The 22,427-nt window shown below is 41.0% G+C and overlaps 1 protein-coding gene across 1 annotated transcript in view; it reads left to right on the top strand.

Annotated features, from left to right (window-relative positions):
- Tmc2 (transmembrane channel like 2) overlaps window positions 1–22,427 on the top strand; it is a 69,888-nt gene that overhangs the window by 3,869 nt on the left and 43,592 nt on the right. The window contains exons 3-7 of the mRNA XM_026409751.2: window positions 9,009–9,321; window positions 12,386–12,538; window positions 15,119–15,209; window positions 20,947–21,028; window positions 21,386–21,492. Coding sequence (XP_026265536.2) covers window positions 9,009–9,321; window positions 12,386–12,538; window positions 15,119–15,209; window positions 20,947–21,028; window positions 21,386–21,492 — 746 coding nt within the window. The remainder of the gene's footprint in view (window positions 1–9,008; window positions 9,322–12,385; window positions 12,539–15,118; window positions 15,210–20,946; window positions 21,029–21,385; window positions 21,493–22,427) is intronic.

Here is a 22,427-nt window from a genome sequence, read left to right as displayed (position 1 = left end):
AGTAAGAGAAGCAACCAGAGGAAACATGCTCACAGAACATTCTCTACTACAACTGGAGACCAGAGTCCATCCCCTCTCCACAAGATCCTCTTTCCATGCTTCTAGCATGATCCTTTGATGCTGATCTCACCCTACAAAACCTGTTCCAGTGTCACATTCTCATTCTAAAATATGTCCTTTGGCAAAAGGATTATTTTGAGCTGAAGACAATGATAGTAGTCCTCCCCTTGTCTATGGTTTTGCTTTTCACAGATTCAGTTACCTGGGGTCAAATGTTGTCTGAAAATATTAAATGGAAAATTCCAGAAGTAAACAATTTATAGGTTTTAAATTGTATGCTATTCTGAGTAAACCTAAAAAATCTTGCTCTGTCCAACTCTATCCTGCCCAGGACTTGAATCATTCCTTTGTCCAGTGTATCCGCGATGTATATGCTACCCACCCGTTAGTCACTTAGTAGCCATCTCAGTTCCTGGATCCATTGTCTTGGTATCACAGTGCTTGTGTTCAAACAATCCTTATTTTACATAATTATGGAGCCAAAGTGCAAGAATAGTGATGCAAAGGAGGCACCAGGGCTTAAACAGAAAAGGACATTTTTACTGGCATATAGGAAAAACAAAGTAGATAGTTTGGCACTATCTGTGATTTCAAGAAACACGTGTGCTGCAAATAAAGGGGAATTACTTAATCTTTTAGCCTTCCTCTTTTATTCTAAAAACAGGACATAAATTTTCATCTGTATAGATGTCTCCCTCTCCTATGCCAGACAGAGAACTACTCTGGACATTTTAAGTACTTGAGAATACACTGACCTGCATAGCAAACCTTATTAAACAATGCTTATTTATCATACACATTTCCTAGTGGCCTTCCATAACTTGCTCCTACCCAGAAGTCCAGAACCCATTTTTATTTTATTAATCTATATTTTTTCTTGGTGAATTATAATTGTACACAATGGTGGAATTCATTGTTACATATCCATACATGCACACACTATAACCATATAATTTGGCTAGTATAATTCCCCAGTATTTCCTCTTTCCTGCCCTCTTCCTCTCCTTGGTCTTTTTCCTCTACTGAATCTCCCTTCAGTTTGCATGAGATTTCTCCACACTCTCCTTTTTTTCCCTTTTCCCTCTCTTAACTTCCACAGCTGAGAGAACACTTGACTGAGTTTGGCCATTTTGCTTAGCATAATTCTTTCAAGTTCTATCCATTTTCCCGCCAATGACATAATCTCATTCTTCTGTATTGCTGAATAAAACTCCATTGTGTATATAGACTACCTTTTCTTTATCCATTTGTCCATTGACAAACACCTTGGCTGGTTCCATAGTTTGGACCTTGTGAGTTGTGCTGCTATAAATATGGGTATGCGTGTATCTCTATAGGATGCTAATTTTAATTTTTTTTTTTGTCCTGGGGATTTAACCCAGGGGCACTTTGCCACTGAGCCACATTCCCAGCTTTCTTTATTATCATTATTTCTTATTTTGGGATAGGGTCTCACTAAGTTGCTGAGGACCTTGCTAAGTTGCTGAGGCTGGTCTTGAACTTATGATCCTCCTGCTTCAGCCTACTGAGTTGCTGGGATTACAGGCATGCCTGACTGTGCCCAGCTGACTTTAATTCTTTAGGATAAGCAATGAGAAGTGGTATGGCTGGGTCATATGGTGGCTTCAAGCCTAGTCTTTTGAGGAACCTCCATACTAATTTCCATAGTGATTGTACTAATTTACAATCTCACCCAACAGTATAAAAGTGTTCCTTTTTCTCCACATCTTTTCTAGCATTTATTATTGTTGGTATTCTTGGTAACTGCCAATCTAACTGGAGTGAGATGAATCTCAGTGTTGTCCCCAACTCCTCTCATTATCAAGTCTCTTCTCCACACTTTGTCACCCTTTAAGAGAGAATATAAGCCCCAAATTCTCACCACCTCCTTGAGTTACAGTTCTTTGTGAACTCCTCTGTATATGTAAGCAATTAAATCTCCTTTTCTCTTATTAATCTCTTTCCTAAACATCAGTTCTTTGCGAAGCATTTCCAACAATCCCAACTAGATTAGGCTACTCATTTGAAAATGGCAATAAAACATTTAAAAACACGCACAGAAGATAATAGGATTACCCACAAGGAAGATAACATGATTGCCTACAAAGCTTTCATAAGCTTTGTTCTCTTAAACCATCAAGACCATAATAAAACCGGCATAAAACACAAGAGATTATTGTGGGAAGATACAGAATTTTTGCTACATAGGTGGATTACACTATAAAAATCTTTATATGGTAGGTGAAGGCAAAAAAATAGTAATAAACAGAAGCAAAGACAAACTCATCAAATTGAGTAAACTTTGACAAGATTATAACACATTTTATAGTTTCTCAAGCTCATTACTTGCACATCTACAACCCAAGACCAATAAAACTCCTTTTCTGCAAAACTTCTGCCATTTTCCATTCAGGTTTGTCCTCCACAGTTGTCTTTCTTACTGTAGAACAACCATCATTTCACTTTATGATACGACTATTCTTTTGTTCTTGACAAAAGCACATTCATTACTTTGCATACAAAGTTGGGCCTCATCAATGTTGATCACAGTAGACTCTAATTTAATTATAATGTTTAGTCAAAAGAACATTTGTTTCACAGAATAAACTTCCATTGTACAGGAAGGATAACTACCAACTATCACATATTGGCATTTTAGACTAGCAGAGCCCATGACTATACATTACGCAACTTTGTACAGACACACAACCCATATAATAGTTTTTTCAAAGTCATACAAAAATGAACTTGAAGGTACAATTTCTTTGTAGCATATAAAAATTAGAAGCAAAAGTGTACAAGTTTAAAATCATGCTTAAAAAATTTAAAAAATAAAATAAAATTATGCTTAATAGTCAGTGTTTCAGAATTCTCCCTTACTTAGAAATGATCTAGGAATCTGCTATAGTTTGGATGTTGAGTGCCCCTGAAATATTTGTGCATTAAAGGCTCAGTCCCCAGGATGGCACTATTAGGTGGGCAGGTCTTGAGGGAGGTCCTTAGACCTAGATTCTTAGATCATTTCTAGGAATGATCTCTGCTAGTCTAAAATGCCAGGGATTGAACCCACAGGTGCTTAACCACTGAACCACATCCCCATCCCTTTCTTATATTTTATTCAGAGGGTCCCACTGAGTTGCTTAGAACCTTGCTAAGTTGCTGAGCCTGGCTTTGAACTCAAAATCAATTCTCCTGCATTGGCCTCCTGAGCCCCTGGGATTACAGGCATGAGCCACCATGTCTGGTACTGTTTTATAATTAATATTAATAAATCAAAGAAGACATAGCTGTTCTTATTAAATAAACATAATAAACAAGTTCATTTACCAAATTTTCACCTAGTTTCTGGGAAATTTTTGGAATGTTTGATTTTTATAAGCACTTATTTATAGCTTCTAAGTCAATCAAATGAGCACCTTTGGTCTTTAATAAAAATGTCTTGATTATTCACTTGAAATGTGTCATTGATCAATTATTTAATTTTTGAAAAATTGATTTTTTAGAGCAGTTTTAGGTGTTTAGAAAAACACCTAAAGTTTAGAAAAACTTTGCAGAAATTTTTTCACATACAACCTTCTTTCCTCCTTTTCCTCCAGGATAGCATCTTGCCCTGGAACACTGCATTCCTTGTATCTGCTGAATCAATATTGATACATTACTATTACCTAAAGCCCATAGTTTATAATAGGGCTCACTCTTTATGTTATACATTCTATGGGCTTCAATAAATGCATAATGTTGTGTGTCTATAATCCACAGTGTCATGCAGAGTAAAATGTCCTGTGGTCCTCCTATTGAGGCTTCTTCTCTTTCCACGGAAGCCCTGGCGATCACTTATTATTTTACTGTCTCTCCAATTAGGTCTTTTCCAGAATGTTGTACAGTAGTAATCATTCAGTATGTTACCTTTCCAGACTGCCTGCTTTCATCAAGGAATATGCTTTCAAGATTACCCAGGCCTTCATTTCATTTTGTCACTGAGTAACATCCCTTCCTAAGTATCCCTTCCTGTTTGGTTATGCGTTCACCTATTGAAAGACATGTTGGTTGCTTCTGAGATTCTTCAATTATGAATAAGGCCAAGTATTTGTGTTCAGGTTCTTATGTGGACATAAATTCTCAACTTACTGGGGTAAACACATAGGAGAACGATTGCTCAATATGTGATGAACCATTTTCAAAGTGACTGTAACCATTTTAGCAATAAATGAGAACTGCTGTTGCTTCATGTTCTTGGCAGCATTTGGTGTTAGCAGTAGGTGTGTAGTAGTACTTCTTTGGGGTTTTGATTCACAGTTCCCTAATGACATGTATCTTTCATATGTTCATTTGTCATCTGTATAATTCCTTTGGTGAGCTGTCTGTTCAGATATTTTCCCCATTTTACTTTATTTTTATTTATGTATTTATTGCTGTGCTGAGGATCCAACTGAGGGCCTCATGTATGCTAGGCAAGTGCTCTACCACTGAGTCATATCCTCAATCCTTTTTTTCTTTCTTTTCCTTTTCTTTCTTTCTTTCTTTCTTTTTTTTTTTTTTTGTTTTGTTTTGTTTTGTTTTTTGTACTGGAGATTGAACCCAGAGGTGCTCAACCACTAAGCCACATCCTTAGCCTTTTTTATTTTTTTATTTTGAGACAGGGTCTTGCTATGTTGCTTATGGTCTTGCTAAGTCGCTGAGGCTGGCTTTGAACTTGTGATCCTCCTGCCTCAGCCTTCCCAGTCACTGGGATTACAGGCATGCTCCACAACAGCCTGCACCAGTTTTTTGTTGTTTTTTTTTTTTTAATTTTTATTGTTGGTTGTTCAAAACATTACATGGTTCTTGACATATCATATTTCACACTTTGATTCAAGTGGGTTATGAACTCCCATTTTTACCCCATATACAGATTGCAGAATCACATCGGTTACACATCCACTGTTTTACATACTGCCATACTAGTGTCTGTTGTATTCTGTTGCCTTTCCTATCCTCTACTATCCCCCCTCCCCTCCCCTCCCCTTCCCTCTTCTCTCTCTACCCCATCTACTGTAATTCATTTCTTCCCCTTGTTTTTTTTTTTCCCTTTCCCCTCACTTCCTCTTGTATGTAATTTTGTATAACCCTGAGGGTCTCCTTCCATTTCCATGCAATTTCCCTTCTCTCTCCCTCCCTTTCCCTCCCACCTCCTGTCCCTGTTTAATGTTAATCTTCTTCTCATGCTCTTCCTCCCTACTCTGTTCTTAGTTACTCTCCTTATATCAAAGAAGACATTTGGCATTTGTTTTTTAGGGATTGGCTAGCTTCACTTAGCATAATCTGCTCTAGTGCCATCCATTTCCCTGCAAATTCCACGATTTTGTCATATTTTAGTGCTGTGTAATACTCCATGGTGTATAAATGCCACATTTTTTTAATCCATTCATCTATTGAAGGGCATCTGGGTTGGTTCCACAGTATAGCTATTGTGAATTGTGCTGCTATGAACATAGATGTAGCAGTGTCCCTGTAGCATGCTCTTTTTAGGTCTTTAGGGAATAGACCGAGAAGGGGAATAGCTGGGTCAAATGGTGGTTCCATTCCCAGCTTTCCAAGAAATCTCCATACTGCTTTCCAAATTGGCTGCACCAATTTGCAGTCCCACCAGCAATGTACAAGTGTACCCTTTTCCCCACATCCTCGCCAGCACTTGTTGTTGTTTGACTTCAGATTGGCTGCCAATCTTACTGGAGTGAGATGGTATCTTAGGGTGGTTTTGATTTGCATTTCTCTGACTGCTATAGATGGTGAGCATTTTTTCATGTACTTGTTGATTGATTGTATGTCCTCCTCTGAGAAGTTCAGGTCCTTGGCCCATTTGTTGATTGGGTTATTTGTTTTCTTATTGTTTAATTTTTTGCGTTGTTTGTATACTCTGGATATTAGGGCTGTATCTGAAGTGTGAGGAGTAAAGATTTGTTCCCAGGATGTAGGCTCCCTATTTACCTCTCTTATTGTTTCTTTCTGCACCAGTTTTTAAATTAAATTGTTTGTTTTTTTATTCTTGAACTTTAAGAGGTCTTTGTATATTTTGTATACAAGTCCTTTGTCAGATATGTTTTACAAATATTTTCTCATAGTCTTTGACTTGTTTTCATTCTCTCAACAGTGTCTTTTGCAGAGAAGTTTTAAATTCTTTTAAATTAATTAATTTATTTTTTATTTATTCTACTTAGTTGTAAATGACAGCAGAATGCATTTCAATTCATCAAACACAAATGGAGCACAACAGTTTGATTCTCTGGTTGTACACAGTGTACAGACACACCATTCGTGTAATCATACATGTACCTAGGTAATGATGTCCATCTCATTCCACCATCTTTCCTGCCCTCATAAGCCCTCTCCACTCTCCCCTTTGCCCAGTCCAAAGTTCTTCCATTCGTCCCATGCCCTCTCCATTGTAGATCAGCATCCACTAATCAGAGAAAATATTCAGTAGTTTTTTGGGATTGGCTTACTTCACTTAGCACAATATTCTTCAACTCCATCCATTTACCTGCAAATGCCATAATTTAATTCCCTTTTAATGCTAAGTAATATTCCATTGTGTATGTATACTACAGTTCCATTCATCTATTGAAGGGCACTAGGATTGTTCCATACTTTAGCAATTATGAATGGAGCTGCTATAAACATTGGTGTGGCTATGTCACTATAGTAGGCTGATTTTAAGTCCTTTGAGTATGGACCAAGGAGTGGGATAGCTGGGTCAAATGGTGGTTCCATTCTAAGTTTTCTGAGGAATCTCCACACTACTTTCCAAAGTTGTTGCACCAATCTGCAGTCCCACCAGCAATGTATGAGTTTACCTTTTTCCCCACATCCTCGCCAACACTTTGTTTGTTTGTTGTTATTGTTGTTGTTTGGTACTGGGGATTGAACCCAGAGGTTTTCTACCATGGAACTACTTCTCCGTCCTTTTTATTTTTTATTTTGAGACATGGCCTCTCTAAGTCACCCTAAGCAAGACATGGTCTAGCTTAAGGCCTTCCTAAGTTGTTGAGGCTTGCCTCAAATTTGCAGTCCTCCTGTTTCAGCCTCCCAAATTGCTGGGATTACAGGTATGTGCCACCATGCCAGCCTAGAAGTTTTTAATTTTAGTGAAGAACAATTTTCCAACTATTTTCCCCACGGATCATGTTGTATTCCCTGTTTTTATGCAGGAGCCCTATTGCTCTGGTGGTAAGGTGTGAGGGAAGGAGGAAGTGTTCTACAGTGCAATTATGTCTGTCTTCTTGTAAGCCTGTGCCCCTGGGCTGTGACCTTCACAAGTACTCCTCAGCTTTTCCCTCCCTTAGTAGAAGAAATCTTTACACTGAGTCCATTAAGACTCATTGTGACAAAACAATTTCCCTTAAGGGCAGAACTTTGTTGAGGACATCAGAATACTATGGACATATTTCAAAATGATTACTTTTCCTTCCCTCTGCTGGAAGCACCAGAGGATTTTCCTGTAGTTTTCACAGCAAGAACATGGTAGTACTCCTGGAGGTAAAAATTCCTGAAAGAATGCCCCCATCAACACTTATTTCCTATAGTTTTTAACTCTAAAGCTTAGCCATGCTGAACTCCAGCAATTCATCAATTGCAACTTAAATGTTCCTACCTGATATTTTGACATATTGGGAACTTGCTGATCCTGGAGGGATTAACCCTCCTGGTTTTAGCTAGTTTCTAGAGAAAGCAAAGAATGAAGCAAGGGGCCCTTTCATCTGCAAATCAGCCAACTCAGAGCTCTTACCCTCAAGGACTCCTTTGACCAGGTTCTCCTTCTGGGCCACCACCCACCTGCCCTACTCACCCCAGGGCCAGACAACTAGGTAAAGTTCATAGCCCCCAAATCCACTGAAATTGTTCAACTAGACAATTCTAAACCTGCTCACCCTGATTCATTCATTCCTTCCCGTGGAAGTCATAATAAAGACCCATGTCTACATTTCCTCCCCCATTCTCTCTGTCTCCTGACCCACCTCAGTGTTTCCCTGTATGGCCCTGCACAGCACAGCATGCTGCCATTCTAGGGATCTGTGAGTATAATAAGCTTCTTCCTTCGTAAAAGTCACTTCCATGTCTGTGCCTCTTGCCACGCCTGATTAAACAGTCCCAGCTGCTTCTTGAAATACTACCAGACTGGTTCCATGAAGGGCTTCTGTATTAGTCAACTTTTCATTACTGTGACAAAATACCTGAGAAAAACAACCTAAAGGAGGAAAGATTGGTGAATTTGGCTCATGGTTTCAGTTGGTGTTTTTCTGCAGCCATTGTTTCTGGGCCTGTGGTGAGGCAGAACATCTTGGTGGCCAGGAAGTAGGTAGGGATGGGGATACGAAACAGTCCCCAAGTTCTCTCTGCTTTCTTGGCTGCCATGAGCAGAGCAGCACCTCTCTGCTATGCCTTTCCACCACAACGTTCTCTCTCACCTCATGCCCACAGCAATGGAGTCAGCTGACCATGGACTGAACCTCTAAAGCCTAAAGGAAAACTACAAGCAAATAGCAATGTGGGTGCTTTACCAAGTGTGTGCTGATGGCATGGATGGTGCCTTTAAATGAGCGTCCGCATATGCTGACCTCTAATGAATACCTCCATGTGCAGGGACCTTACCTGTTTTTAATTAACCCTTTCAACCATGCCAGGACATTGGGGCTACTTGAACCAATTATAGATGAAGAAAGTGAGGTGCAGAAAAGGTAAGTGACTTATTTATGAAACACAGAGGCCAACTTTCCCCAACACCTAATTCAAACACAACCTTTTGAGGAGGATTTATGTAAACCAAGGAGGTCCTGTGTTATTCTGGGGTGTCATGTGGTGGGCCCCAGCAGAGCTGTCGAGCTCCCGGGGGCATCTTGGACATTAGATTCCTCTCGGCTGGGGCACTTGCCTGCGCTGAGACCTGCACTGTCCATTTCCTGACTCTGCAGGTGACACGTCTGGGAGATCGGCAAGGAAGCAGGCTCCCAAAGCCGAGGGTCCCCCTGGCAGGCGCGGAGCCCAGCCTGGGCTGAAGGAGTCGGCCCGGGGCAGCCCCGGACCCGGGTCTCCCCGGAGGAAGGCGACGGAACGCCCGGGCCGCCGCGGGCTGCAGGGACAGGAGCGGAGCGCCGCAGAGAGGACCAGCGAGGGGGGTAAAAAGAGGGACCCGAGGGCCTCCCTCAGGGAGCAGAGGGCACCCCCACAGAAGGAAAAGGACGCTCCGAGGAAAGAGGAGACGAGGAAGAGGCCGAAGAAACACAGGTGTGTGTCGCTGCGCGTCCCTCGGCTCAGCGTCCCTTCCCCTCCCCTGGGAGGGGCTGGTGTCCTGCTGGCTCCTGCTCCCCCCGCTGCCCCTGCACTTTGCCCCGCCTTTGCCACTGCCAAGGGCTCACTGTCCGGGCAGAGCCGGGATGAGGCTCGCACGGTGACAGGTGGGATGGCCCCTGGGCCCCTCGCCCAGCCACCCGTGCGCCCCAGCGCAGGAGAATCTCTTAATGCGGCACCACGGCTGGGTGGGACGAGACCTCAGGTGTCACCAGGTGACTCGCCTTGGCTCTTAAGGAACTGAGAAAAGTGAACAGTATTGGATTCAGGGATCATCACAGGGCTTAAGCACACTCCTCCCTTAACTGGACTGTTTTCTAGAAAAATGGAATTCTGTCTAGAACTCCAAGAGTTCTGTTAGCTCTGGAATTTTAAGATTTGAGGATCTGAGTTATTTGTTTCCTCTCCTTTGTTCCATTAGCACCAGCACTCGTGGGTTAGTGGACAGAGCCAGGTCACTGAAATGAGCAGATCGGACTTTTTGTTCCATTTCTTTGGGACCAGTTTTGATGGATGTCTCTGCTCTGCTCCCTTTGTCATTCACTGGGGATCAGGTTATTGTTGTTGTTTGTTTGTTTGTTTTGGTACTGGAAATTGAACCGGGGCGCTTAACCACTGAGCCACATCCCCAGCCTTTTTTTTTTTTTTTTTTTACATTTTAGAGACAGGGTCTCACTGAATTGCTTGGGGCCTCACTAAGTTGCTGAGACTGGCTTTGAACTCATGATCCTCCTGCCTCAGCCTCCGTAGCTACTGAGGTAACTAACAGGCGTGCACCACTGTGTCCAGCTCTCAGGATGTTTTAAGTATCCCCTGAGATAATGGCTGAGAGGCTTTTGAAAGGGTTTTAGGATTATGGCAGCGTTGATGTTCCTTCTCTGGGTTCTACAAACCTCTTTTGTGCATACCTTTAGTCAGGTGGTCTACTGACTAAAGGTATGCACAAAGGAGGGCAAAATGAGACCCTCTAAAGAGGCTACTGACTGCTTCTGTCACCCATACCAGCCATCCCTTGTTAGGACCTTTGATGTTTGTTCCTAATGATAAGCTACTAAAGGGTCAACTTAGAATTTGAATGCTTTGTTAATGGACCCTGAGAATCCTGAACTTTAGAGGGATCCTGTAAGATCCTAAATGACAAATGCAAAGTAAGGTATACACACAAGGACTCATGGCATTTTCCCCTGATGCCATGACAGGGCACTGAGAAATGAAAAAGACTCAGTCCCAGTTCCCCAGGTACAGGCAGGCTAGCAGGGAAGATGAGACACAGGCATCAATTAAGACAAGGCAGAAAGCCATGTGTACACAAGAAGGGCTTTGATAGAGTCCTGTACTGCCCGGGTGCTGGGGCATCGGGTTTCCTCTGTGAAGAAGGTAAGCATTTCAGTAAGTGACGGAAGAACAGGTGGAATTCAAACAAGCAGTGACTGAATGCCCAACTCCCCAGAGGGAAGGAACTCGCTATGCAAAAACTCAAAGACAGCTATCATGAGATGTGTATGAAGTCCAGCCAAAAGACCTTCTGATCTCGGCTTTCCAATGTTCAAGGGCATGCTCAGACTTCTTCTCCTTTGCTCCTTAGGTGTTATTCAGAAGCTAAAACTCACAGAGGCTACCACAAATGGGTTTTAAAAATCTAGCCCAAGTTCACATTCAGATTCTTCTGTTTATGAAACCTACTGGCTGGGTGGACCTAACCCTTCTCTGGCTTTCTCCTTCAACCCTGTCACCTGCTCTCTCACTCAGCTGAGGGTCACATATTCTCAGTGAGGCTGTACAGAGCACACACAATAAATTGTACATAACTGAGCACATAATATTATCTGAGAGATGGGGAGGGTCTTTGATTGGGGATTTCTCACGGGAGCTTGTCTACACCTGTGCTGTTCAATATGCCACTACCCACATGTGGCTGGTGGGCATTTGAAATCCAAACACAGTGTGACTAAGGAACTGAATTCCCAATTTAATCTAACTGAACATAATTTTAATTCAATGTTAATACCATTGACTTAAGAGTTTGTGAATCTGACGTAGGTGTACCTTTGAAACTAGTTGATATGATTTTGAAGCCAAAGCATTTATTTTTTAAGTTTTGGGTTTTTTTGGGGGGGTATAATTTTTGGAGGGAGGGTACTGGGGATTAAACTCAGGGGCACTTGAACACTTAGCCACATTCCCAGCCCTATTTCGTATTTTATTTAGAGACAGGGTCTCACTGAGTTGCTTAGCTCCTTGCTATTCCTGAGGCTGGCTTTGAACTCAAGATCCTCCTGCCTCAGCCTCCTGAGCTGCTGGGATTACAGGCAGGCACCATCACACTTGGCTCAATGCATTTCTTTTACAAAATGGCCAAGTAGTTTTGTTAATGAGGATGCAAATATCAAAGAAAAATACTATTTTGCACTTGATTCTGTTACTGGGAAACTTTTAGGTAAACAATCAGGGTACTTGAATCTACTTTTTCAGCTATAACGTTATGAAATCCAAATACAGATCAAGTATGTCTGATGGAAATTTAGTGTTTGAAGTGCTCTCCACTGGGAGTGAAATGCAAACACCAGACTTTGAAGATAGTAGAAAAAAAAAAAGACTATCTCACTAATTTTCATATTTTAACTATATGTTAAAATTATAATGTTTGTTAGGTTAAATTAAATGAAATGTGTTATTAATTGTATTCGTTTTTCACCACTTTAATGTGGCTACTAGAAACATTTAAATTACAAATGGCTATTTTTACTGGTCAGCACTCCACAGGATTGTCTGTAGGGGGAGGGGGAACACTCAGAGAAATAGAGTTTGGGGAGGCAGCTGTGTGGTAGGTGGAGCTACAGGTTGACATTCTGGCCTCCTCTGACAGCAGTGGGAGTCACTGGAAGCATCTGAGCAGGAGTGGGCGTGATCCGGGATCATGCCTGGCCATCTTGCCTGTGGGCTGCTCCACATCTACTTCCTTTCCAGCTCTCTTCTCCATTTGCCCCGGCTCTGCCCCTAGATCATCTTCCTTGGCCTCCAGTAACTCTGGTGGGGAGTCCCTGTCTGAGGAGGAACTGGCCCACATCCTGGAGCAGGTGGAAGAAAAAAAGAAGCTCATTGCCACCATGAGGAACAAGCCCTGGCCCATGGCAAAGAAGCTGACGGAGCTCAGGTGGGTAGGCTGTGGGTCAACCAAGCTGCTTGAGATCCACAAGCCTCAGCGCCTTCTGATGGGAATGGGAAGCCCCTCCTTCTCCTGGCCCCATAGGGACTAGACAAGAAGGAAGATTCACCTTCCTCCCCTCCCCAGGCTGAGTGCAGTGCTCAGGGACACCATCACAGCCCTGCAGGACTTGAAGTTTGCCAGCACCTAGCAGGTCCTAGAGGAGGAGAGATGGAAGAACTGTACCCAGCCCTTCCATTGCCTGCCCCTCTTCTCTCCCATGCCCCAGCTCATCTGGTGGTTCTGTGCCTCTCTTCTGACCCAGCACAGGAAGGATTTCCCCAGGGAAGCTGTCCAGGATGCCCCTTCCCAACAAGATCAGCTCTCTCTTGTGTTCTTTAACACGGGTTGTCCCATCGTCCCAGATGTGGAACTGTAAAAATTTAAATTGAGCAACAAATTACCACCATGGTAACTTTGAAATAATTATTATGTTTTTAGAGGCCTATTCTTTTGAGAAAAGTACTGGGGGCAATGAATAGAGCATTTGGAAATATGTATATATTTCATGTGTATATGAACATATCTATAAAGGGCATATAAGCTCTAGAGTATGATTTCCAACTTATTTTAATGTGCTTGTGTTAATGTCACTGAAATCTTCAAAAAATGGTTAAGCCCCCAAAATCCCTCCCCGTGTGGCTCTCACTTGCAGTGACTTACCTGTACAAGGAGTAGGAATGTGGACTTACTTACCCACACATCCCCAAAGCCTAACGCAAGGCCATGCAGGGAGTGGTGCTCTTTGACTATGGTTCTGGAAAAGAGACTGGGCCCTCTGCCCATGCCACTTGACTTTTGTTTTAGACTCAGCTAGTTCTCTGGTTTCCCTAGGAAAGTCGGCCCACCAATCTTTTTTTTTTTTTTTTTTTTTTGATTCTTGCATCTCTGCTGTGATTTTCAATCCACGCTGCATGGCTTCTGGTTTTCCACTAGAAAATCCCCTTCTGTCTTTCCACCACATCCCTGGTGGCGACACTCAATCTCCTCTTTCATCTGTGTAAAGCCCATTTCCCTGGCTCCTCTCACACCCAAGTTTGCTCATGCTCAACTCAAACTCATGTTATTTAGGAGAACCGTTAGGCTCATGTTTTAACACGGCAAAGATTTTGACCACACCAACACAGTGCAGAACTTGTCAGGTTTTCTGACATGTAGAGCTTACCCCATTACCGTGCAGATTATTGCATGACCTTCTGTGCAGCTTCAAGAAGAAATGCCTCCCTGCAGTGCCTCAGGCCCCTGCCATGGGCTAGCACTGACAAATAGAACTTTCTGTAACAATGGAAATCTCCTGAAGCTGCACCATCTAACCCAGTAGCCCCTAACCAGCACTTGACATGCGCTTAGTGCAACTGGGAAACTAAAAATTTTTTAATTTAAATTTTAAAAAAATGACAATAGTTAATAGCAATGTATTGCATATTAAAAATGGCAATGAGTAGATATTAAGGATTCTCACTGCAAAAAAAAAAATGCAAAGTGAAAAAGGAAGGAAGATTCACCTTCCTCACCAGTGACTTGGGCATGATTTTGCCATTCCACAAATATTATAATATTTACATTTTTGTCAGTTAAAACAGTAAAATAAAAAATAACTTGAAATTTCAAGTAGCCACGTGCGCCTAGTGGCTACGATTTGGATAGTGTGTTCAGCTCTGGACAGCTGGCTGGCTTCTTCCCAGGCTCCTTTTTCTGAGTCCCTTCTCTTTGCTTCTTCCAGGATGGGTTCTTCCTTTTATCAGCTAGACTGAATAACCACCTGTCACTCTCACAGAACCTCACCCCCAACAGGTGTTGCCTGGAACACATCTTTTATTAATGGTGGAAAAAAAAAAAAAAACCTGGATGCTTGCAGAAATGAGATCTCCAGCAGGCTGCAGAATCCTGCTTAGAGGAGAAATCTGCCATCTCTTCCAGCCTCTGAGGGCCAGAGTCCCTGCTGCTGGCAGGGTTGGCAGGATCTCTGGGTTGCAGGCTTTGCCAATATTCAGTCTAGGATCCAGAAGACAAAAAGAAAAGCCAGGAAACCCAATGCCCTGTCATCCCTTTGATCCGGAGGTCCTTAGCTGCTTCTAATTTCTGGAACTTTCCCTTTCTCCACACTCTTCTCAGACTCTTCTGCCTTCCACATAGATTTTTAAGACTTTACGTGACTATATCCGACCCGTCCAGATAACTATGATAATCTCCCTATTTTAGAGTCAGTAATCTCAATCCCACAGAGTCCCTTTTGCCATTTAACAGTTTATTCACAGGTATGACACCAAAGGGCAAAAGTCATGCGGGGGGTTGGGGGGCAAACTCTGCCTATCACAAGTGTCTAGTGTATGCCAAGCATTATTCTAGGAATTTGGGAAGTTTCAATGGACAAGACAGACAAAATGCCCTGCCTTTATGGAATTCATATTGTAACCAGGGGCATAAAAGCACACAGGCTTTCAGCCCCATCACCCCTCATCGTTTAGATTTCCTTTCATTGGTGTTAATGGAATTCCCACCCACCCCCAACTTTTTTCTCCTGACCAGGGAGGCCCAAGCCTTTGTGGAGAAGTACGAAGGAGCCTTGGGAAAGGGGAAGGGCAGACGACTCTACGCCTGTAGGATGATGATGGCCAAGGTGCGTGACGGGGGACAGCCAGCCTGCTGGGAGGGTCTGCTCTGCTTGGGAACATGGAGGACCCCAGCCTCACCTGCCCCCCCCCACACCATGGGTCAGTTACCCCCAGAATCCTGAGAGTGAGGCCCAGTAGACCATCCTCCTTCCTCCAGTGATGGAAATCAACTGTGTCCTCCTAGTTCCTCTGTGCTGATTCTGTGGAGGCTTCCATATACGGAACATCTGTTTCCTCAGCAGCGAATGAACTCACAGAATGAATGGCATTAAAACCACTGGGGGGGGGTGGGTTGGCTAGGGTTGTGGCTCAAGTGGTAGTGCGCTCACTACTACTGCAAGGCACTGGGTTCGAGCCTCAGCACCACATAAAAAATAAAATAAAATAAAAATATTATGTCCACCTAAAAAACTAAACACACACACACACACACACACACACACACACACACACACACACACACACTGGGGTTTTTATTTTTCCAAATGCCAAATCATGTTGATTTGGTGGAGACCCAAAAAGGCTGTGGTATAATCAGAGTCGGATGATAAACAGTGATGTTCCCTGAGGCAGCTGGCAGCTCTGCTCTGTTATGTCATCCCCTGGTCATCAGATCCAAGGGTAATGGTCTGAGGTGGGACATTTAACCTGGGACTTATTGAAATTTCCTTCCTTGAGGGGACTGAAGTACTCACAGATTTGAAAAACTACCATTCGCATCCACTTCATTCTTGCAGAGAGCCTGTTTCAGGGCTTGAGTGTGGATGTAGTTGCTCCAGCTCTCAGTTTTGATGCCTAATACTTCCAGCTTCTTCTTTTTCTTTGTTTCCCTAGGCTTGCCCTGCCTGTGAAATGTATTATTTCCATATGCATTTTTTTTTAACCGGGATTGAAACCAGAGGTTTTTAACCACTGAGCCACATCCCCAGCCCTTTTTATATTTTATTTTGAGGCAGAGTCTCATTAAGTTACTTTGGGCCACACTAAGTTGCTGAGGCTGGTTTTGAACTTGCAATCCTCCTGCCTCAGCCTCCCCAGCTACTGAAATGACAGGTGTGCTCCACCGCTCCCAGCCATCCATAAGCTCTTTTTAAAAATCACTTTGCAAAACTCTAATATAGCCCATTGAGATTTTGATCAATATTTTTAAAAATCTTCCATTTTATTTGTGCAGGCTTCTTATATTTAATATTTAGTCTTTGCCTCAAAGAAGACTGCATGTTCCTCAAGCCTTATCTTGCCTCTTTGAGCAAAGTTTTTCAATTTCTTCACATAGATCTTTTCCATGTCTTAAATTTATTTCATGTAGTTTATATTCTAGTTCCTTTGGGGAATGGACTAATCTAATAACTAGCTTTCAGTGGTATATAGAAAATTACACTTTTGTGTGTTAATTTTATATGTGGTCTCTTATTGTACTATTGTTTGTTTGTTTGTTTGTTTGTTTCTGCACAGTGGATCAAAGAGAGGCATTCATGCAATAGGCAAGGCCTCTACCACTGAGCAACAGCCCCAGTCTTGGCTTCTCTTATTAATTTTATTCATTCTAATAATTTTCATCTGATTAGGCACATAAAAAGGGTTGTGTTTTTTTTTTTTTTTGGTTCTTCTAACGTGATCTGTAATTTCTACCCCTAAAGTATAAGTTAGTAATTTCAGAACAATTTCAGTTGACAATGATAACCATAGGTCTCTGTCTTTTCATCATTTTAATGAGAATGACTTTAGTGTTTCACATTAAGTTTATGGGACGTGTCAGCTCAAAATAGACTTTCCCATAATAAGAAATTACTCTGTAGTTATAGGTTAAGATTTCCATTTTATTGGAAATAGATATTAGATTTTATTAAGCACCTTTGTCTTTTAGCTATTAAACTTCCTTTTTATTTCTGGGATAATCTCAGTCATGGCACATTATTTTTAACTCAGACACACATGACTTGATAGTATTTTATTTATATGTACTACATACATTTCATAAGATTGATCTGAATTTGTGTCACATATATGCACAGGGATGCACTAGGAATATACTTGCTTTATAATAGTGAACAAATAGCATTATCTCCTCCTTATGCTGTAAATCATTTTTTATGGAGCATGAATTTTTTTTTGTTTGTGTGAATTCCATCTTTATAGAATACTTTGATATTTTTTCATGTGTTCCTTGTTGATTGGTGTATTCAAGTTTTAGCTTTTTTTTAGAGCCCTCCTGATAATTCATATTCTTCCCCAAACTTGATCATTTCAATAAAATTTTCATCTGCATTAACAGAAAGTGGCATATGCACCATAATTTTTGCAATTTTCTTTATATCTGCTGGGTTTGAAACTGTTTATTCCTAGTATTTTTTTTTCTCCTTTATCAGTTATAAACACCTGGCAATTATTTCTGGGTCATTTTATTAATTTTGTTGAATAACTATTTAATACTGATGACTGCACACTCAGATCTTCTATTTTTTTTCCATTTGAGGAATGTGCTTTTCAATACACCTTTTTTGTTGTTGTTGTTCTAGATTTTGCTGTAACAAGCTTGCAACAAACAATTTTGTAACACTTATTGTAAATCCAACAAAACACAGTCCCCCAAATAATATGGCTGGTTCAAAAGCATGCATATTTTAAATTTTAAAGCACATTTCCAAATTATTGTTCCCAGTTTGTAGCAACTCAAACTCAAATGAACAACAACAGAAAAAATAGGTTGTTGTTCCTCTTTAAATTGTATTCACTATTTTTTAAATTGTAGAACACTTAATTGAGATCTACCTTCTCAACAAAATTTTAAATGCTCAATACAGTATTGTTAAATACACGCACAATGTTGTACAGCAGATCTCTAGTCAGATATGTCTTTGATAAATGAGTCTGTTCAGTCACGTTTCTGTCAAGTAGATCCAACTTCCTCTATAGGGAGAGGATGATCGCTGACCTTCCTTTGTTACCTGCCCTCGCTGTTTTTAATTCTTTGTTTTCCTCTCTCTTTGCAGTCTTAGGAATTCTCAGGCATATTCTTAACACCATGGAATCCATTTTCCTCTGTGTCAGTTACTGTTCTTACTATGTCAAATGTTTCTTTTCATTTCATTATAGAACCTTTAGCTTCCTGTAGTCATTCTATACCTCACATTCTTTTTTTTTTTTTTTTTGAGGGGGGGCGTACCAGGGATTGAACTCAGGGGGACTCGACTACTGAGCCTCATCCCCAGGCCTTTTTTTGTATTCTATTTAGAGACAGGGTCTCAGTGAGTTGCTTAGTCCCTCTCTGTTGCTGAGGCTGGCTTTGCACTCGCGATCCTCCTGCCTCAGCCTCCCTAGCCACTGGGATTACAAGCGTGTGCCATATTCTTTTTAAAATCTTAAATTGTCATCTTTTAGAAGATGGATTTTTTGCAATCTACTGAGAATGACAAACTGCTTCCTAGAACTTATTTATATATCCTAAGGAATGTTTTCCACAAATTTCAAAGAATAGGTGTCTCTTTTTCCTTATTCAGCAGTACTGTTTCTCAGGCCTCACTGGTTGCTTTCATTTTAGTCACTAGATCCCTATTTCACCCACAGACAGGATGTGTCACTTGCCTGGATCTTGTTTGATCCCTACTTGAAGCCATTTTCTTATCAATAGCTGGGGAGCCAGATGACATGACAATGACCCAGTCCCACAGCCAGCAGCTCCCACAGTGCTGAGGAAGGGGCTGGGGATCCTCTGCCCACACCCAGCCTGGTTTTCTGACTCTGCAAACTAATGAAGGTGTCCACAGCCTCCACCAGGTGGTTGCCAAGGTACCCGCCAGTAGCCTGGGCCTCACTTGGCCACGTTAATTACCTCTCCCCGTTTCCAGCCTTGCGAGCCTGTGTTTTATGCTGATTTTATCAGCACTCTGACAGGAGATCCATCTCTCGGAGGAAGACTCACATTAATAAAGCTTGTGAGACTGATATATAAAACCAGATGCTGGATTATTAATTTAAAAGGAGAAATTACTGATGCAAGAACTGGAAAACTCAAAGTCCACTTCGACAGTCCCTTCTATTTTGGATAGTCAAGCTAGCTGTATGGGAAGCTAAACCTTCATTCTGATTTCAGTCTATTAACTTACAATGAAAGTCACCGCCAGAGAAATCAAAATATACACAGCCCCAGTGACTAGCAGGTGCTCTCCTTATCAACAGATCTACATAGGAAGCCAAATGAATCAAAGATTATTTGTCAGCACAAAATCTGAAGTAGGCAGAGTGCATGAAGCCGTGGGGCCAGAGCAGCTAGCATCTAGCATTTATCTTCCCCAGATCTGTGCCAGTCTGGTCAACCACACCTCTGCGTATGGGTCCCTCTTCTCTTTTGCATCTCTGACCATTTTTCTCTTCAGACAGGTGGTTTTCTTCTTTCTATAATAATCATTCCATCAGAATATTGTCAAAACCATATTTAGAAAATCGGATCTGGCACTTGCCTGATTCCTTTGCATAAACCTTTCATCCTTGGGTGACTTTACAAAGTAACATCTCATTTCCTTCATGGACTAGTTTTTAGGAGAATTTTTAATAATAGAAACCAATAGCATCTGTTCTTTAGTACCTCTTTCTTAGCCTGCTATTTTTCTATGAGTCTTTTTTGTGTTTCTAAATGGCTTTATTTCTAGAGGTTGAGGTTGGTGGGGAGAAAACCCTTTGAATCGACAAAATAGCATCTACCCATCAGACAGACATCTTCTCTGGTTTCCAGTTGATACAAACTCTGGGTGTTGAGCTGGAATCAAATCCATATTTGTGTTAGTCAACTTTACATCACTGTAACAAAATACCTGAAATAACTTATCAAGAGAAAAAAAAATGGGCCCACAGTTTTGGAAGTTTCAGTCCACGAGTGGTTAGCTTCATTGCTCTGGGCCTGTAGCGAGGCAGCACATTATGTCAAGATCATGTGGCAGATCAAATCTGCTCACCTCATTGCTGGCAAAAGAAGGGAGAAAGAAGAAAGGGGCTAGGGTGCCACTATCACCTTACAGGACTTACCACCAATGACCGGAAGACCTCCTTCTAGGTCCTATGTCTTAAATATTCCACAATCTCTCAATAATGCCACTCTGGGGAAGGAGCCTTCAGCACATAGGTCTTGGGGACATTCCAGATTCAAATTACATCACTATTGGAGGGAGGAAAATACCTTCCTAACTCCTTTCAGAAACTCAGGATCATTTTTTTCCCAAAGAAGAATGGGCAGCCATGTGTTGAGAATTTTTTTTTTTTTCCAATCCCACCAGTCTCCTAGTTTAACAATTCCTATTAGATTTAGATCCTTGGCTGTCTGCCAAGGGTAACTATGAAAACTGTGAGGTTTCTTTTCCCCTTGAATTTCTATTTGAAGATAGAAAATATTGCATAAAAGATGACTAACCCAATTTGGTTGTGCTCATAAGTTGTACTCAAAATTTCTAAGTTCTTATTTAAACTGTCCAACCCTGAGATATTATCAGCACTGTAGACAAATGCTATGTATTGATAGTCTCCTGACTTCTCTTTCACTCCACACCTGACTTTGGGAAAGCAAATATGGTTTAAATATTCACCTCTGGTAGCCTGAGCTCAGGGATGCAGAAGTGAGGATTCCAAGATGGCAGCCTCACCCACATGTCAACCTCTTATTTTCATGGCAACATCAACATGTCCCTCTATGTGCTCCTTTATACTCCAGGACAACATTAATAGCAGAGGGTTTTACCCATTCCATTTCAGAAATGGATCAAGTTTAAGAGAGACTTTGATAATTTCAAGACTCAGTGTATTCCCTGGGAAATGAAGATCAAAGATATTGAAAGTGAGTATTTTGGAATCACTGTTTTTCAGTTGAAGAGTCTTCCCAGAGTTTGGATTGTGTTCTTGACCTTCTGATTAGATTGTTTCATAGATTCTGTAGTATTTAAAAAAGGATGGGTTTTGGGCTAGTAGGACCAAGATTTAAGTTCAGCTTCTTCACTTTTCACTTGCAAGTGCTTGGGCAGCTCAGTTAACCTCCTGGAGACTCAGGTTATTTATCTGGAAAAAGGAAATGGAGACAAGATGTTTGTTCCATAGACTGATGTGAAAATTGAGTCTATCACACACATAAAGTACTCAGTAGTGTCAACTTCCTTCGTCTGCACACTTAAATCCACCATCTTTTTGCTCCCTCTAGGTCACTTTGGTTCTTCAGTGGCTTCGTATTTCATCTTTCTCCGATGGATGTACGGAGTTAACCTTGTCCTTTTTGGCTTAATATTTGGTCTAGTCATAATCCCAGAGGTAAACAAACAAACAACAAAAATGTCTGTATCTTTGTATAGTGTTGAGGCTTTATATTACCCAAATACTCTGTTTGAAGAAGAGTCAGTTGTTCATTTTTAAATTCTATATTCTCATTAATTGCCCAGATAGTTCAGAACAAAGAATGGAACCAAAATACTTGTGATTTTGAATCAAGACATGGATACTACGTGTTTTTTACCTTTGACCCTAAGATCAGTATAGAATTAATATCTCAGTGATTTTTTTTCTTTTACCTAAGAGATAGGCATAGCTAAACAATGAGTGAGTAAAATGTGAGGAAAAGAAAGGAAATGGTTATCATAATATGAACTACATCTTGGCTACACCTTGGGGTAGAAGAGGGATATGCTTCTGGAGGCTCTTACCCAGGGTATTATAAAGTCTTGGTGATTTTCTGTTTGTTAAGCTATTTTTTCCACTTTTGTGAATGCACAATAGTTAATTTTCTTTTTATTACAATCAACTGTGCATATGTACTAGATATGCTACTTTTTATGCCACTTATTTCCAAATAAGAATATAAATTAAAAATGAAAAGAAACAGAAGAAAATTACATGAAACGATGAGCCTATAAATTAACAAAACAAAGTAGTGAAATATTAAAAGTGGCACAAATCTGAAGTAGGAAGAGTGGATGAAGCTTGTGCTACAAACATCAAGAGTGACATGGTATATCCCTACCCTCATTACTTTTCAATATTATTTTGAAATTTCTCCCTCATTCAGTTAGCCTGGAAAATTGAGAATCTATCTGATGCATTTTTGTACTCAAAAAACTCTATTATTTTATTTTGGAGGTCATCTGATCGCAGACCCCTCAATCAAAAACCACTAGAAATTAATAAAGAGTATATTGACATGTCTGACGTAAATTTAAATAGAAAAACATCTTCAGTAATTTTCTATACTT

The sequence above is a fragment of the Urocitellus parryii genome, chromosome 6, assembly GCF_045843805.1.
Source record: "Urocitellus parryii isolate mUroPar1 chromosome 6, mUroPar1.hap1, whole genome shotgun sequence".
NCBI lineage: Eukaryota > Metazoa > Chordata > Mammalia > Rodentia > Sciuridae > Urocitellus > Urocitellus parryii.
The sequence above is the reverse complement of the archived record's forward strand: the minus strand, read 5'-3'. Positions and strand labels throughout refer to the sequence as shown.